General features: G+C 41.2%; 1 protein-coding gene across 1 annotated transcript in view; it reads left to right on the forward strand.

The window, feature by feature from the left end:
* The window catches only part of LOC132832186 (E3 ubiquitin-protein ligase RNF144B-like), an 88771-nt gene that overhangs the window by 31562 nt on the left and 37769 nt on the right, over positions 1-19440 (forward strand). Inside the window, exon 2 of the mRNA XM_060849952.1 lies at positions 17399-17611. Coding sequence (XP_060705935.1) covers positions 17444-17611 — 168 coding nt within the window. The 5' untranslated portion in view covers positions 17399-17443. The remainder of the gene's footprint in view (positions 1-17398; positions 17612-19440) is intronic.

Here is a 19440-nt window from a genome sequence, read left to right on the forward strand (position 1 = left end):
GGAGATGCAAATCCTGGGCCTCCTCCACTGCCGAATCAAAGTCACCTGACACCTGGAGGAAGGACACCTCATCTTCAGTCTTGGGGCCCTTCAACCACACGGGATCAATGTTGATTTCACCAGTTTCCAAATATCCCCACCCGCAACCCCATCCCAGATCCAACCCTCCAACTTGGCACTACTCTCTTATCCTGTCCTACCTGTCCATCTTCCTTCCCACCTTCCGCTCCGCCCTCTCAGCGACCTATCAGTAGTATCCCCCAGCTGCATCCACATTTGCCTTCCTAACTACCCCCTCCCACCTCCCCAGATCCACCCCACCCCCCCCATTTATCTCTCAGCCCCGTTACCTCTCCACATTCCTGATGAAGGGCTTATGTTGAGTTTCCTGCTCCTCGGATGCTGTCTGACCTGCTGTGCTTTTCCAGCGCCAAACTTTTCGTCTCTTTTCCAGCATCTGCAGTCCTCACTTTCACCCACTTGCTTATGGAGTCTGTAAAGGGATTTGGTTAGGCTATGGGTTATTTACATTTAGGGTGTAGGTTTGCTCGCTGAGCTGTAGGTTTGATATCCAGACGTCATTTGCATATTATTTTCCTATGTATCTGTCATTAGCAAATTTAGGAATGATGTAACAGCTCACTTGCCAAGATGAAAATGGAGTTGCTACACTTGAATTGTTTGCTTACCCTGTTCCTTCTGTGCAGAGCTGGAGCTAAAATTCTCTCCCAGCTAATTTCCAGATGCTGCAATCAAATTATGGGACTTCTCTCTTCCAGCATGCAACTTTTCAATGAGTTTAAATCCTCAGCAAACTTCTCTACTGTGTAAATGTAGCTTTAATTCTTGCCCTTCCTACTAGTTGTTTACACCCTCCCTCTAATGTGGTGAGTTTGAAAAATGTCGTTTTCCAATTGTACAATAGCGTAAGTGTATGTTGAGAAATCGTGCTTGCACAGTCCACAATTCTCTGTTCATTATTTTGAGAATCCTAAGCTTGTGACTTCCTGACTTGAATTTTTGATGGGTGAGGCTGTGGCATGGATTCAGCTTCACAAATATTTACCTGTACAGGAGTGCCCTCCAGTGACTGGATGCATCCTCAGAACCCCAGAGCTTTTGGAGAAGGCCAACTGTTCGTTTACTTGCATTTTTCACTGGTTATAATCTGTAAATCAAACCATATTTATAGGCAGTTAGGACATTGAACCAATTATTGAAATTAAAATTGAGCTAAAAATGTTCTTCTCATTTTAAGACTGAATTCACTTCAGAGAATTTTCAAGAAATGTTATAAAATTTTATATTTGGATAAGTTATGGCACATCTGTGGCAGGTGGGATTTGAATCCAAGCTGGCCTCAAGGCTGGGACACTAAACTGTACACAAGGGCCCACCTTTTATTGTTTGAAAGAGCAGCATGTAGCCGTTTGAAAGAGAAATATTACTGCTGGGGAGTAGGGAGGCTAACTGGAGAATAGATTTGTCTTGTGAAGCTCATGGTGACAAATTACCATGAAGCATCATTTTAAAATAATGAAATTTGCCTTAGGCATGCAATTTTCTCCTGATTTTCCTCTTTGATCAGATGGAGCAGCTTTGATGCTTAAAAGAGCACTATTACAGGTAGTTCTCCTATAACGTGGTAGTTGTGTTCCCGAGCGACATAGAGTTAAAGAAAATTGCCCAATATAAATAACAGGGTCTATGGGAAAAACTGGGTTGGGGCGAACTACTAAAAATCAAAACGAAAATACTAGTTAGCCTAACACAAACATTAGCACTACCTAAGTAAATCTTTAAAGCATATATTTTAATGAAATAATATGTAAATTTAACACCAAAATCGCTGACTAGAGCACTGTACCTTTTCATGAAGGCCTTCATCAGAAAGTGCATGAGCTGACTGACCACATGATGCCACATGGAAGTCCAGTACTCCTCAAGATTCTCACCCAATTTGGAATGCAGTTTCTTCTAAATTTAGACTACAATTCCCAGTTTCAAGCTAAGTTTCAAAGCTTGCAGAGCTGATTTCTTTTCTGTTTTAGCTGAACACACTGAATTTGCATTTTGCACGCAGAGGATTCTGAGACTGGGATTTGCTCTTCAGCTAGTGCCCAGGATGGAATTGCACAACAGGTGATCGCTGTATCAAAGAAAGGTCTACAATTCACCGATCGCGTTACAATCTAATCGCGTTTAATAAATGTGCGTTATTGGAGAACTACATGTCCTGGGTTTTGAATTCCATATCTGCAGGGGTGGAAAATTGGTACAGTGGATTAGCCATAGATCGGAAAAGCAAATCAAATGAGTACATAAATTCATTGTCGCCTACATGGAATTTCTCTGCTTTAATTTTTTCAATTTACACCGTAGCATTAGGATTATTTTCATGGCAGACCTCCAAACACTACCTTAGTTGCCCTTCTTAATATTTAAAGCCAAGCAATAAGAGTTAGTGAGCACATCACTCTGGCAGAATCATAACCAAACCTTACCTTTCTCTCATCTGCCCTTCATGTACATGAGTCTTCTAACAGGATGTACTAAAGAGTAAATTTAACTCGACAGAAAGGTGGGTCGGTGGGTGGTTCTGTATTAATAATTGCATGGTCTATTATGCCCAATTAAGGTTAGTATACATATGTAGCTCTAGAAAATAAATTGAAGGAATTCATGTTTAACGTCACATGCATACTATTTGTACATTGAGATACTGATCTTGAGAATCTAAGGTTGTGGATGCCTGCACATGCACTGTCTCTAAGGCTGCTTGCTCCATGTCTCTACAGAAGGCTGTTCAATCTTAATATACTGCAACACTCTTATCTGCACCTTTAGATGGCAGGTTATCAAATTCAGCACGCTCGTGTTACATTTAAGATACCTCCCTTCACATGCTCATTCTAGACTGGTGTCTTTCTGTCTGAGTCATGTCATCAGTTAGTATAACGAGATTGATATATATCATGATTAAATTATGTTCCCCCACAGTTTTTTTTCTCTACTTGATCTTCATTATTCCAGTAGTTTACTGCTATTTAATTCAATTTTGCAATCATTAGCATCGTTAATACCATTATTGCTGCTATCAACGTGATCACCATCTCCCTTTACCCACGCAGAGTCTGAATCTTACAGTTGAGGGAAATTAGACTAGATGACCTGAGCAAAGTTTCTTCAGTTCAACAGTAAGGTGCTGGTGTTGTTCCTCTCTGCCCACTATGTGATGCACGAAAGGCAAGACTGTCCCACTTCTTGTCATAATCATACTCAATATCACGTCTTAGGTCGAGCTAAATCAATATCTTTTTGATTCTCCTGAGCATCCCTTCGGATGTTCTGATAGTATAAGATCTCATTTGATTGGTTTTTCTGATGAGTGTAGCTTTTGACTTCCTGCCTCTTCAGCAGACTTTGTTTCCGGCTTAAATGTCAGTAGTTTTTGGTCTGTGCCTGACATTATAGCACCTCCTGCATTTTGCAGAGGCGTTTCTCTTGTGGTTTTACCTTCTTGTGGTCATTAGAGTCTATGTTTGGCTCGATATAGCTTTGGTTTTGTGTTCTGAAACTGGTACACCAGTTTTTTTAACCTCTGCCCTATTAACACTAGTAAGTATCCATAATTCTTGTGGTGCTCTGTAAATGGAGTGAATTCCCAGTCTAGATTCTCAAGTGTCGGTGAATTCACCAGGCTTGACTGTTCACTCTATTTTTCCATATGACTGAGGACGGAATGAAAACCTGTCATCTGATTGGATTCTGGTCTCCCTAGTGAAATCCTGAAATCCTCTTTCACAAAGGGAGGTACATTGTTTGATACAAAATCTATCAGGAAACCACATCTCATAAAAATCCATTTCCATTCTTCTATCCATGAGTCAGCCATGTTTGAATGAAATGTTGCCACTTCAATCCATCGTAATCGTCAGCTACAGGTCATTCTGCGATAACATGATAGTTGCATTCCTCTGCCACCATGCATTATAGAAAACCACTATAGAAAATCACGCTGTACAAGATCGCGATAGAAAATTGCTATACCCGTTCAGTAGAAAGTTTGCATTATCCAAACAGCTTACACAATTCATCAACTGCTTTATAGCCAATTTGTATATAACCAAGTGCATGTTCTATCAGAACAACATGTATTACAGTGCTAAAGGTACTTGCACCTGATTAGGATGTACTTTTCATTGTCCTGGTATATTGGAGATAGGGCAGACTAACAAGATTGCTCCCATCTGCTCCCAAGAGGAAAAACGCCATTCCATATTCCCAATTCCTTCGTCTCCGCCGCATCTGCTCCCAGGAGGACCAGTTCCAACACCGCACAGCCCAGATGGCCTCCTTCTTCAAGGACTGCAGATTCCCCCAAACGTGATCGACGATGCCCTCCACCGCATCTTCTCCACTTCCCGCTCCTCCGCCCTTGAGCCCCGCTCCTCCAACCGCCACCAAGACAGAACCCCACTGGTTCTCACCTACCACCCCACCAACCTCCGCATACAATGTATCATCCGCGGTCATTTCCGCCACCTCCAAATGGACCCCACCACCAGGGATATATTTCCCTCCCCTCCCCTATCAGCGTTCCGCAAAGACCACTCCCTTCGTGACTCCCTCATCAGGTCCACACCCCCCACCAACCCAACCTCCACTCCCGGCACCTTCCCCTGCAACCGCAGGAAATGTAAAACTTGCGCCCACACCTCCTCCCTCACTTCCCTCCAAGGCCCCAAGGGATCTTTCCATATCCACCACAAATTCACCTGTACCTCCACACACATCATCCATTGCATCCGCTGCACCCGATGTGGCCTCCTCTACATTGGGGAGACGGGCCGCTTACTTGCGGAACGCTTCAGAGAACACCTCAGGGACGCCTGGACCAACCAACCCAACCACCCCGTGGCTCAACACTTTAACTCTCCCTCCCACTCCACCGAGGACATGCAGGTCCTTGGACTCCTCCACCGGCAGAGCATAACAACACGACGGCTGGAGGAGGAGCGCCTCATCTTCTGCCTGGGAACCCTCCAACCACAAGGGATGAACTCAGATTTCTCCAGTTTCCTCATTTCCCCTCCCCCCACCTTGTCTCAGTCGGTTCCCTCAACTCAGCACCGCCCTCCTAACCTGCAATCTTCTTCCTAACCTCTCCGCCCCCACCCCACTCCGGCCTATCACCCTCACCTTGACCTCCTTCCACCTATCACATCTCCATCGCCCCTCCCCCAAGTCCCTCCTCCCTACCTTTTATCTTAGCCTGCTTGGCACACTCTCCTCATTCCTGATGAAGGGCTTATGCCCGAAACGTCGAATTTCCTATTCCTTGGATGCTGCCTAACCTGCTGTGCTTTAACCAGCAACACATTTTCAACAGACTAACAAGATTGGCCAACTGGCTGCTTTCTGCACGGGAAACAATCACGTCAGCATTTTAACTTGGTGCTAATCCTTTGCTAACAATTCTGCATATTGGTTGATTATTTAAATAGAAACAATGCTGTCTTGAATGTTTAATTGAACCTGCATCCAATACTTTGCCAGGCAGTTGATATCTTAAGTACTCAGTGTGTAAAAGCTTTTTCTCACCTTGCCTCTTTGTCAAAGCACGTTAAAACCATACCCTTGATTTGGTTTAAGGGTGGAAGCAATTTCTCTCCACTTTTGCCAGACCATCATGATTTTGAAAACTATTTAAAGATTCTCTTAACCTTGTCTTCTCTGAGGAAAACAGTCCCAACTACCTAATCTTTCCTCATATAACTGAAGTATCGCACCCCAGAACCATTACTGTAAAACTTTTCTGCCTTCATTCACAGCCATCCTATGTTGTGGTGATCAGAACTGTACACAATACACTAGCCGAGTTCTAACCAATGTAATATTGACCATCCTTGAGGCATTACGAGACAAGCACTCTGTGTGAAGGACTGAAATAACGTACAAGCCAAATTTGGTAGGGTGGAAATTTCCATTTCTTGAGGACGTTAGAAAGATCAATTTGGTATTTTATGCCTACCTATATACTTTGTCATTTTTCCAGATGACTAATGGATTTATTGACCAATTGTACAGTTGGGGAGAATACAACTCCAGACCTTTGCACCATATTTCATTCAGTAATATAACTGCAGAAGTACATATAGAAATAATTGCTGGCCATCTCCTCTCAAAAAAAACTTTGTTTAGAATCAATTACAAAGGTTATTGTAATCTCAAGTTACTGAGATATGTCTAATTACTAGAGGGCATACCTATATAAGTAAATATTTGCTAAGCCATGTTCCTGCCAGAGCCTCATCCATTAAAGATTGTTAGGAGGCCATGGGGATTTAATTCCAGGTTGCGTTTTTTTTCTTTTGCGCCTTTCCTTTTACGAATATGTTTTGTTATCTTCAGCTACTGAGGTGAAATATGTTAGTATACTTGAGGTTTTTTTTCTAGTTTTCTATTGCTGTTGTTGCTCCCCTTGCACTGATTGGAGAATTGAAAGTTTCAAAAGGATAGAACGTAAGGAACAAAGGAAAAACATATTGAAGTAACTGAAGAAATAAATATCAAAGAAACATAGGCAAATTAGTTGTATTTGCAGATGAGATCATACAGCATGTTTTCCTATTATTCTCAGGTGTAAGACATTTGAAATTGTGCAAAAGTGCAACAGAAAAGGGACAAAACTGGCATTGTGGCCAACTCTTACCTCACTGACCTAACTTCCCTCTCCCAATAATCCTGTCACTGGACACTCCACCACCACCACCTCCTGTAAATGATGCTGGGCCTGCAGGGGCTGGGATTCGGATGCCTCTGTTTGTGCTTCTTACAGGGACAACCTGCTGAAGACTGGTGATTGACCCTAAGGACAAATTTGGCCCTGATTGTGGCCAGTAGAAGCTCCATCTCCCACGAATTTGCTTATTGGCTGAAGCTTTGAGTAAACTACATCTTTCAGTCTTATTTTCCAATTGCTAAGTTTTATAGTGCCACAATGGCAGTCCTGCAGCATTATTGTCCATAATGTCTTAGATTGTGAAGGGTGTTCACCTTGCCTTTGGAAGTCCTGCTATAAATACATAATGACTCTGACCTAGGACATTTAACCTAGGAATGGTTGGTGGACTGATGGTTCTATCCTGACCCTGAAGTGATGCTCTTAGAAGTACACCCAACCTCCAGCAATAGCTTGATTGAAAATGGACTGATAGCGAATGAATAGTAAATAACATTTTGTGAACCATAGGTAGAAAACTCAAACATGAAAATTCTGAACAAAATGTTGAGAAAAGCTAGTGGCAAATGAATCCTTCAAACTGATGATCAGAGAAGAGATTGCATTGCAATACACCCTTCCATTGTGAAACTTGATGGGTTGGTGGTTAACTCCTCTAATTTCAATAAATTTGCTGCTCTGCATTTCAACTCCATCAACACTATACAAGTGTCTGTAGGCAAATTCCTTAAGCAGAACAGAAACCACAAAAGGTTAATTGACGTTAAATACTGAGTGCATCCAAGGAGCAGGAGAATCGACGTTTCAGGTATAAACCCTTCTTCAGGAATTATGCCCGAAACGTCGATTCTCCTGCTCCTTGGATGCTGCCTGCTTTTCCAGCAACACATTTTTAAGCTCTGATCTCCAGCATCTGCAGTCCTCACTTTCTCCTAGTTAAATACTGAGTGTAAAATTAATTGTCATGATCCTCATTTCAAAGCAACATACTGCAGATGCTTGAAAGTTGTGAAACAAACAACACAACGATGGAGAAACTCAGCAGATCTGGCATAAGCTGTGAAGAGGAAAACAGATTTAACTTTAAAGTCCAGTGACCCTACTTCAGAAACTACTCTGAAGAAGAGTCATACCAGACTCTCTCCAAAGATGTTGCCATAGTTGCTGAGTTTCTCCAGCATTCTCAGTGTATGTTTTAAATCTTCACTGACCAAGAGATGGTAATGGAACATGTAGAGCTTTTAAAAAGTTATAATGTTTTTCAATTTTTTTTCTCTCTTGAATGTATGCATCATTAATTCTCTGGGAACAATTTTCTGCCATGATTCTTTAGTTTTGTTGGTTAGTGAGTAATTATAATAGAGAGGGAAGTAAAATGAATGGTGATTCTGATCCTTATCTTCTGTGACATAATCAAGAACTCTTGCTGCTTCTTCTCTTTTGAAGATAATTATAGTGTCAAGACTATTTACTTCCAGCATTGCAACATTGGTAATCTCTCTTACCTCAGTATAGGTGCTGCTGCTGAATTGTCTGTAAACTTGAACTGACCAAACGCTCTCTTGCCTGGATACTAATTCTCATCAAATCCCTTTCAATTATCAGCCTTGTGCTCCTTGACCTATATTGACTGGGCTTGCCTTGCATTGATTTTAAATTCTTATCTTTAAAAGTTCCTTTATGACTTGGCCCTCCCTCCCTGTAATCAACTGCAGTCATAGAGTCATAGAGATTTACTGCTTGGAAACAGACCCTTCGGTCCAACCTGTCCATGCTGATCAGATATCCCAACCCAATCTAGTCCTCCTGCCAGCACATGGCCCATTTCCCTCCAAACCCTTCCTATTCATATACCCATCCAAATGCCTCTTAAATGTTGCAATTGTACCAGTCTCCACCACTTCCTTTGGCAAATCATTCCATACACGTACCACCCTCTGTGTGAAAAGGTTGCCCCTTAGGTTGCTTTTATATCTTTTCCCTCTCACCCTAAACCTATGTCCTCTAGTTCTGGACTCCCCCACCCTAGGGAAAAGACTTTGTCTATTTATCCTATCCATGTCCCTCATGATTTTATAAACCCCTATAAGGTAACCTCTCAGCCTCCGATGCTCCAGGGAAAACAGCCCCAGCCTGTTCAGCCTCTCCCTGTAGCTCAGATCCTCCAACCCTAGCAACATCCTTGTAAATCTTTTCTGAACCCTTCCAAGTTTCACAACATCTTACCGATAGGAATGAGACCAGAATTGCATGCAATATTCCAACAGTGGCCTAACCAATGTCCTGTGCAGCTGCAACATGACCTCCCAACTCCTGTACTCAATACTCTGACAAATAAAAGAAATCATATCAAACACCACCTTCACTATCCTAACTAACTGTGACTTCACTTTCAAGGAGCTTTGAACCTGTACTCCAAGGTCTCTTTGTTCAGCAACACTCCCTAGGACCTTACCATTAAGTGTATAAGTCCTGCTAAGATTTGCTTTCCCAAAATGCAACACCTCACATTTATCTAAATTAAGCTCCATCTACAACTACTCAGCCCATTGGCCCATCTGATCAAGATCCTGTTATAATCTGAGATAAACTTCTTTGCTGTCCAGTACACCTCCAATTTTGGAGTCATCTGCAAACTTACTAACTCTACCTCTTATGCTCACATCCAAATCATTTATATAAATGATGAAAAGGAATGGACACAGCACTTATACTTGTGGCACTCCACTGGTCTCAAGCCTCCAGTCTGAAAAACAACCCTCCTCCACCACCCTCTGCCTTCTACCTTTGAGCCAGTCCTGTGTCCAAACTTCCAAGATTTCTGTGCTCCTCCAAATCAGTGTTCTTGCATAAACTAAGATTTTTATCAATTGCAACATCGGAAATTTTGTCTATTGCTAGTTAGACTCTAAACTTTAGAATTCTCTCTTTAAGCACACTCCATCCCTCCACTGCCTTCTCCATTTTTAAAGCATCATTTCAAACCGAGGTCTTAAGACAAATGTTTGGTTGCCTGTTATACAATTTTCCTATGTGTCTCAATGTTCACTTTTGTTTAACATCCCACATGTTTGAGAGGGATGTTATATTGTTGCAGCTGTATAAATGAAACTTGTTATTCATTACTGCCTAGCTGAGATCTGCCAGTTCTAGTCAGAGTTTAATTTGAAACTCATGAGGTCTGTGTGGTTCATTTGTACATCCTGTATAGTATATTTGATCATGGAAGTCCACTTGACTAATTCTGAAGCGAGAAATCATATCATTCAATGTTTTTGTTTAGCCAGAAGTTTTGGGTTACAGTACTTCAAACAAAATATGGATCTTTTATTACATGGTTTCTGTTGTCAATAACCTTGGAGAAGAACATAGACTAAAGAACAAATATCTTCATTGTTTAAACTGAATCTTTAAAGCACATACACTCGGTGGTGGTGGTGATGGAGGCAGGGTAATGGAATGTGAGCAAGTGAGATCTGGAATTGCACATTAGAATGAATGAGCAATTGGTCAACATGTTGTACTGTTACATTGCCCTTCTCCCTCTAAATAGTAATACATGTTAGAGCATCACCCTTTCACTTCTGGGACTCAAGTTTGATTAGTGATTGTAAGGCTTATGTAAATAAGTTTGGGGACCATCTGAGCTAGCTGTCAACTGAATATATGCTCAATAGAAAATTTATGCAATGTACACATTAACACTAAGCTAAGGGAACACAGCAGGCACTTGGCCAGGATGGGGTGACATGAACATCCTGTGGCAGGCAGAGATGGATTCATTGAAGTTGACTGGAATTTGTTCTCACTGTACTACAGAGAAACAAGCTGTTTGGTGAGTCTCTTGTACACATTTAAGGTCTTTTTTCAGTATGCATAATGGTGGTACAATTAACCAAATATAATGAAGTGAACGTAAATGAATAATTAAAAGTCACTGGCTAAGGATGGCAGTTGAGATGGTGTTATAGTATGTAGGAGCTCCTGTATACTGTTGTGATTGACAGCAAGCACTTCTGCAGTGACTGTTTCAAGTAGCTTTTCAAGCTGAGCAACTCTGGCTCAGAGTTTGAACAGGAGGCTGAACCATAAATACTGCCATGCATCAGATACAGGGAAGGTTACTTGGATTCTTTTGTGTGAGGAGGTAGTCATTTTATTTGGGATAAATACTTCTGAATTGGAGGCAGGTTAGGGGTGGGGGTGGGGGGAACAGAGTACAGCATTGTCAGCTTTTAAGGTTCTACAGCCTGTTTGGGGGACTACAAATGAATGAGCAGCCCAGAGGGTGGTACGTGTATGGAATGAGCTGTCTGAGGATGTGGTGGAGGCTGGTACAATTGCAACATTTTAAGAGGCATTTGGATGGGTATATGAATAGGAAGAGTTTGGAGGGATATAGGCCAGGTGCTGGCAGGTGGGACTAAATTGGCTTGGCGTATCTGGTCGGCATGGACAAGTTGGACCATAGGGTCTATTTCCGTGCTGTACATCTCTATGACTCTATGACTGTGGTACCATGATACAAGAAACCATTCAAGTGAGGAGAGTAACAAGGAGTATAGTATTCATAATAGATAATATAGTGAAGGAGACTTAATGCTGTTTTCTGTAGCAAAGAGTGAGAGATCAGGTAGCTGTGTTTCCTGCCCAGTGTCAGGGTTTGGAATATTTTGATTAGGGCTGGAAAGGAATGTGTAGTGAGAGGTGAAGGGTGGTCAACGTTGGAGCTCACGACCTAGGGAGAACCAGGAAGTAGATTCTGTACAGAGAGGATATGAAGAAACAGGGATGAAATTTAAAAAGCGGAAACTCAAAGGTTATATAATAACTTGAGTTGCATGCAAGCTGACATTTTAGTTCATAATGGCTCAAACATTGTGGGAGAAGTGGATTCCTGATCGTGGGCCATTGAAGGCAGTATGGAGAAAAGTAGATGCTATACTGTTGGGATGATCTATACCTGAAACGTGCTAGGATCAATTTTTTTGTGAAACGCATAACTCTGGATGTGGAAAGGATTTTAATCTAAATAGTAGTCACAAGGTATCAATTGTGGAAAGATCTGATAAATCAAGGAGTCAAGTCAAGGTAAGACAGAAAGAAAAATAGCTATATGGGAAAGAAGGGTCAGCGGAATGGGGCAGTGAGGATGGGGGAAAAAACTGAAAAATACATCAGTATTAACGGCAATGTTACAGAGATAGCTAAAGGACAAAGCTTAAGGCTCCTGTCTATGCATTGCATATGTAATAGAGTAAAGTGAATGAATTGATAGTTCACATTGATGTAAATAAATACAATCTGATAGCCATTATGGAGACATAGCTACAGGGTGTTAAGGGTCAGGTCCTGAATATTGAAGGGTATATGACATTCAAGAGAAATAGAAAGCTAGATAAACTTTGAGCACTGTTAACTCGAGGATGCATTTGTGCAAAAGTTGGAGATTAGCTTGGTTCAGGAGATCAGAATATAGAATTTGGTATTGGGCGGAGATCAGCAATACTAGGTTAAAGAATCATTGTGGGACTGGTCTACAAGGCTTTAACAGTAGCCATAATGGAGGACAAAACATACAAGAAGAAATATTGGATACTTGTGATAAAGGGCAGTAAATAACATCGGTGACTTTAAGCTACATATAAACTTGACAGTTGTAGCTGAGATGAAAATTTCATAGAATGTTTAAGAGAGTTTCTTAGAGGAGCATATTTTGGGAGCAAATTATATTAGATTTGATATTGTGCAATGTGACAAGGTTAAGTAATAGCCTCCAAGTCAAGGCATCTGTAGGTAACAATGGCTACAATCAGTTTGGAAGGGAGAAGGAAGAGTAAAAAATGAGGTCTGCAGATGCTGGAGATCACAGCTGAAAATGTGTTGCTGGTCAAAGCACAGCAGGCCAGGCAGCATCTCAGGAATAGGGAATTCGACGTTTCGAGCATAAGCCCTTAGAAAGTGCAGGGAGAAGGAAGATCCAGGATTATTACTTTAAACATAAGTAAGAGAAACCAAAGGGCCATGAAAGCTGAGCTGGCTTAAATGGACTGGTAAATAGGCTATTGATAGATCAATAGAGATATAGTGGTAGATCTAATAAGGAAGCATTTTAGTATAAGTTCTTATCGACATGTAGAAAGAAAATCAAAAGGGAACTCTAAATTCTAATTATCATCATGGTCAACTAAAGATATTAGGTAAATAATTTAATTTGAGGAAAAAACAGACAACTGCACAAAGGTGAGTGCATATCAAATGATTTGTCAGAACATAAAGAACAGCAGTAAATGATTAATTCCTTCCTCCTGATTAATCTTTTAGAGTGGAAGCAAGCTAGAAATGTAAAATTGGGAAAGCAAGAATTTCTACAGGAAAGGAGTAAGCAATTAGAGCATTGGGTATCTAAAGAGTGAGAATGGGGTGTTAGTATTGGATAGTAAGAAAATGAATGAGATAATAAACAAATATTTTGCTTCCGTTTTCACTGTGGAGATTAAAAAATGTTCCTGGCAGAGCTGTAATTTCGGGTGTGGAATTGGGAGGTGGGGATCTTGGTGAAATTACAATCACGAGGAATGTGGTGGAAAATTGTCAGGTTCAAATGAACTTCTTAGGCTCTTACAACAAGTTGATAAGGAAGGAGTAGATGTGTTGGTGTTAATTTTCCAACATTCTCTTGATTCAGTTCTGTCAGACTGGCATATGTAAGCACTCTATTCAAGAAGGGAGGCAGAAAATGGAAACTCTAGGCCAGTAAGCTTGACATTTGTCACAGGAAGGTGTTTGAATCAATCGTTAAAGGGGCTTATGGCTGGGCACTTAGAAACATTCAAGGTAATTGGGGAAGTCAGCTGGGCTTACCGAGATAGTGAAAAGTATTGTTTTGCGTGCTATCCAGCCAAATCATGGAGATGGTGAGTACTGCAGATACTAGAATGTCAGGACCGATGAACAGCTCTGACCTGAAATGTTGACTCCCCTGTTTGTCTGATGCTGCTTGACCTGCTGTGCTTTTTCCAGCTCCTCACTTCTTCAATCCAGACAAGTCATATTGAACATAAGTGCATTAGAGTATTAGAACAGAATGCAGAATATAGTGTTACAGTTACAGAGAGGGTGCAGGGAAAGATCAACTCCACTATATGACGGGATGATTCATAAATCTGATAAAAATGGAGAACAGGTTGTTTTTTGAATCTGGTAAGTGTTTTCAAATTTTTGTATCTTCTGTCTGATGGAAAAATCTGGAAGAGAGTATAATTGGGGCGGGAGGGGTTTTTGATTCTATTAGCCATTTTCCCAAGGCAGCAGCAATCATAGAGTGAAAAGTGAGGTCTGCAGATGCTGGAGATCAGAGCTGAAAATGTGTTGCTGGTTAAAGCACAGCAGGTCAGGCAGTATCCAAGGAACAGGAAATTCGACGTTTCGGGCCAGAGTCCTTCATCAGGATGAAGGGCTCTGGCCCGAAACGTCGAATTTCCTGTTCCTTGGATGCTGCCTGACCTGCTGTGCTTTAACCAGCAACACATTTTCAGCAGCAATCGTAGACAAAGTCAGTGGAAGGAAGGCTGGTTTCGTGATGGACTCTGCTGTGTTCACAAATCCCTGTATTTCCTTGCATTCTTGGGAAGAGCAGTTGCTATACTAAGTTGTGACGCATCCAGATCAATGCTTTCTATGGTGAACCTATTAAAAAAGAAATTGGTCTTCTTTTGAAGGAGTGATGTACTAATAGATAAAGAGGTGCTTGTGGATGTACTTGGATTTCAGAAAGTATTTGATAAGATGCAGAAAATAAAAGCTGATGCTGTAAAGGGTAGCATATCACCATGGATACAATGTCGTCTGGCTAGCAGAAAGCAGTGTCTGCATAAATGATTGGCAGGATATGATGGATGGAATCCCATAGGGGGCGATGCTGGGGCATCAGTATTTTACAATTTAGTCAATGACTTCGAGGGGTGCAAAGGCACAATGGCTAAATATACAGACAGCACCACGGTGGTTCTAAGTTGTGAAAAGGCCAGGAAGTTGCAGACTGAGTGACTGAGCAAACATTCTTTCAGTTGGACTATGTGTGAAAATGTGCAATTCATTTTGGCAGGAAGAATGAGAAAGCAGACAATTACTTAAATGGGAAATGACTGCAGAATTCTGAGGTGCATTCTCATGCAAGTACCACAAAAGATTAGTCTCTGGTATAGCACGCCATCAAGAAGGCTAATGGATTCCCTCCTTATTATAAGGGAAATTGAACTTAAGTGAGGGTGTTATGCTTTGCTTTTACAAAGCCGAGATGAGACCACATCTCTCAATTTTTTTGATGTTTTTATTTAAGGAAGGTTGTAGGTCAATTGGAAGTGATTCAAAAGAGGTTTATTAGATTGATACCGAATGAATGGGTTGGCTTTTGAGGACAGACTGGACCTGCTTGCCCTGGAAGTTAGAGAGAGGTGACTTGACAGAAGTGTATAATACCCTGAAAATAAAAGTAGTCGAGGAAATGATTATTCCTCATCCGGATTAGTTCAGAACCAAGGGACACCATTTTAAAATAAGAGATTCACCCTTCCAGGACAGAGGTGAGGAGAAATATTTTTTCACTGAGTGGGGTGTGACTTTTGAACTCTGTGCCTTTAGAAGGTGGTGGAGATGGTGTCATTAAGTATTTAGAAGACTAGGTGAATACATTTTTGTTAGGCAGAGGAATAGTTTTATCAGGAGTAGCTCGGAATGTGGAATTTGAAACACTAACCATGATCTTATTGAATGGTACAGCAGGTTCAAAGGGCTGAATAGTCCATTTCTGTTTCTATTTCGTATAGAGTCATTCAGCACGGAAACAGACCCTTTTGTCTAGCTCATCCATGCTGACCAGATATCCCAATCTGACCTAGTCCCATTTGCCAGCATTTGGTCTGTATCCCTGTGAGCCCTTCCTATTCATATACCCATCCAGATGTTTTTTAAATGAATGTTCGTGTGTTGTGATTTTCGTGTTGGGCTGTCGTAAAGGGTATCGCATTTACTGAAGTACTTTTTAAAGTATAATTGTTATTGTAAAGTGGCCAAATACAGTAGCCGACTTGTGCTCAGCAAGTTCCCACTGACAGAAATAGGATAAAGGATTAGTGCATTTGTTTTACTGCTGGCATTTGGTGACAGAATATTACCAGTAAGGTTTTCTGGAAAGAAAAGGATTATCTTTTTGGATGGTTCGTGTTTTCTGAATCCCGATCAAAATTTTTAAAATGTTTTGTGGGTCACGTTTTACTGGGCTTTGTTTAGATGGGAGCTTAATCACTATAGTTACAGTCTATACTTAATGAAGCCTGTTGCGGAGATTAACACTGGTTGAATATCTCGCAACACTGAGCTGGTATATCAACCTGTTACACCACAGGGCAGTTGGATTCAGATCAATGGTTTCTATGTACTGAATTTCTGAACTTAATTGGAACATAGGTGAAAACGATAAACTGTTTCCTACAAAGAAGGAAGCAAGCAAGTGTTGATATCTCTGGGTTCACGTGCATCTAATTTTGACTGGGGATTCTGTTGCTCTACCATCTGCTGAACCTGCCAATGATGCAAACTTTGGTGATCCCTTGAAGGATGGAGAAAAAAACTGACAAGTGAAGATAATCCAAAGTTTTACTTGAATTCAGTGTTTTCTTCTAAGTAAGCTATTTGCTTCAATAGGAAGCTTTGTATCTGTATCACATTTTATCTTGTATTCGATAATTTGTTTGTTGTTGGGAAAACCCTGAAAGAAATGTGCCTCTAACAAGGCTGTTCAAGTACTAAAAGAGATAAAAGGTTTGAGAGGTACTGATTATGTGATGAGTGATGGTACAGGATGGGAGAACGCCCTGCTTTTCCTGAACAAAATGCAACAGACTTTTTTTTTAACTCTAACAAGACACTTGGCTAAGATTGGAGTCCCAATTTGATAAACTGTATACAATTTGACTTCATAACCTTCTGAATCGGAAGACAAATTTCTCACTTAACCGCACTGACGACTTTCAATTTTGCGCAGAATATAGTTGTTTCAAGGAGACTAATATATTGTAATGTATGGCTTGATATTAGTTATAACAATTTAGATTTAACTTTTTTACTTTATCTATTTTGTCACCAAAATGTTAACCTTAATTAAGAGTTTCCTAACTGTATACTATCTCTTATTGCTGGTCAGATGGTCAGACAGCCCATAAAAGAAGAATCTTACCTTTATAATAATTGTTAAGAATTATGAAGTGAACTGTTGTAATTGTTGTGGAGAAATCTTTTTCTGATTCAAAAAAAAGAATTAAAAAGGTGTTACATTAACTTTAGTTCAGTGTGACTATATTGTACTTTTGAGTTGCAAAATAGGTTGTCAGTTGGCATAACTGGCTAACTTAAAATCCAGGAACCAAAAACGTGCACATTCAAGATGTAAAGCCAGATGAAACTAAGCTGGGTGGGTCGCACACATGATCATTCAGTTAGGTTTAGTCTTTGGTGTTCTGCCAAAACAGGTGTTCTGGGTTCAAGTTCATACCTTGGTTTTCTGCAGTTATGCGAGGGAGAAAATTGTTGATTGATTAAAAAACGCTATCATGCTATGGAAGAACCTTCAAAATTCTTTGTGTTTTCTGACAGGCACTGTACCTCAGGCCAAATCCAGTGACCGAATTCAGTAGAAAAATGGAGTCTCCCAGTAAGGTCCACCAACACCCAGTGATTACAACAGGTTTGTCTGTGGATGCGCAATTGGCTGTGGACCCACTGGTGACGTGCAAGCTCTGCCTTTGTGAATACCCTCTTGATGGAATGACCACTCTGGAGCAATGCAACTGTTTCTTCTGCACCATGGTGAGTATGCTCAGCAAGGCTTTGTAACTAGTGGTTTTATTAACTAGTGGTTGAAACTAAGTGGAAGCTTTAAGTGATATCCCTATAATTTTGATTTGGTTGGAAAGATTCAAGTTTATCTTTTAAACAGTAGGTCTTCAATAATACCACACATGTCCACACTTGTATTCCTGAGGCTTAATATTTTTGTGCTGTCTTGGCTGAGCTTCCATATTCCAAACTTATTAGATGCATCTCAAACTCCAAGCAGATACTGGTGCAAGTTAAAATACAGGCACTCATCATAACTACGCTCCTGATCAACTGAAGTTGCATTTAATTTTAAAGAGATTCTCATTTAGGTTCACCCATTTAAATGGAGAATCGATGGCCTAGTGGTGTTATCACTAGATTATAAATCCAGAAACTCAGCTAATGTTCTGGGGACTTGGGTTTGAATCCTGCCATGGCATTGGGTGGAATTTGAATTCAATAAAGAATATCTAGAATTAGGAATCTGCTGATGACCATGAAACCACTATCAATTGTCAGAAAAATTATTCTGGCTCACTAATGTCCTTCAGGAAAGGAAATCTGTCATCCTCGCTTACATGTGACTCCAGACCCACAGCAATGTTGGTTCTCATCTGCCCTCTGAAATGGCCTAGCAAGCCTCTCAGTTGTATCAATCGCTACAAAATCTCAGCAGAGAAATGAAACTGGACTGACCACCTGGCATCGGCTTAGGCACAAGAAAAGACAATGGCAGAAACAGCTGTGTTAATCCTGCAAAGTCCCCCTTCTTGGGGCAAGTGCCAACATTGGAAGAACAAGAGCCTGACATAGACATACTCACTGAATCATACCTGACAGATAATGTCTCAGACTCAGAAATGTCCTGTCCCACCAGCAGGACAGTCCCAGTGGAGGTGGCGGCACAGCAGTATACAGTCAGAAGGGAATTGCCCTTGGAGTCCTGGACATCGATTCGGGACCCCATGAAGTCTCAAGGCTTCTGGTTAAATGTGGGCAAGGAAACCTTCTGCTAATTACCATGGACCATCCTCCCTTGGCTGATAAATCAGTACTCCTCCATGTTGAACAATGCTTGGAGGTGACATTGAGGGTGGTAAGAGCGCAAGATATACTCTGAGTGGAGAATTTCAATGCCTGTCACCAAGAATGGTTTGGTGGCAGCATCACTGAGCTGGTCAGGTCCTAAAGGACGTTCTGCTAGACGGGGTCTGCAGTGGGGGTGATGAAGTAATTGAAAGGGAAGAGCATACGTGACCTCATTCTTATCAATCTGCCCGCTGAAGGTGTATTTGTACATAACAAGATAAAAGTGGCCACCACGCAGTCCTTCTCACCTTCACATTGAGAATAATCTCCATTATGTTGTCTGGCATTATTATCGTGACAAATGGGACAGACTTTGAACAGATCTAGCGTCTCAAGACGGGACGTCCATGAAGTGCTGTGGGTGATCAACAGCAGCAGAATTGCACTCCAGCACAATTTGTAACCTCATGACTTGGTGTATTTCCCCCTCCCCACTCAACTATTACCATCAAGCCAGAGGATCAACCCTGGCTCAGTAGAGTATGCAGGAGCAGCACCCGGCACACCTATAAGCGAGGTGTCAACCTGGTAAAGCTACCAAATAGGACTATTTGCATACCAAACTTCATAGGTAGATAGAAGTAAATGATCCCACAAATTCAAGCTCTGCAGTCCTGCCACATCATTCATGAATGGTGGTGGGCACTGGAAGAGGAGGATGCACAAATACCCCATCCTCAATTATGGAAATGCCCAAACATCATTGCAAAAGATAAAGTTGAAGCATT

This window comes from Hemiscyllium ocellatum, chromosome 34 (assembly GCF_020745735.1).
Source record: "Hemiscyllium ocellatum isolate sHemOce1 chromosome 34, sHemOce1.pat.X.cur, whole genome shotgun sequence".
NCBI lineage: Eukaryota > Metazoa > Chordata > Chondrichthyes > Orectolobiformes > Hemiscylliidae > Hemiscyllium > Hemiscyllium ocellatum.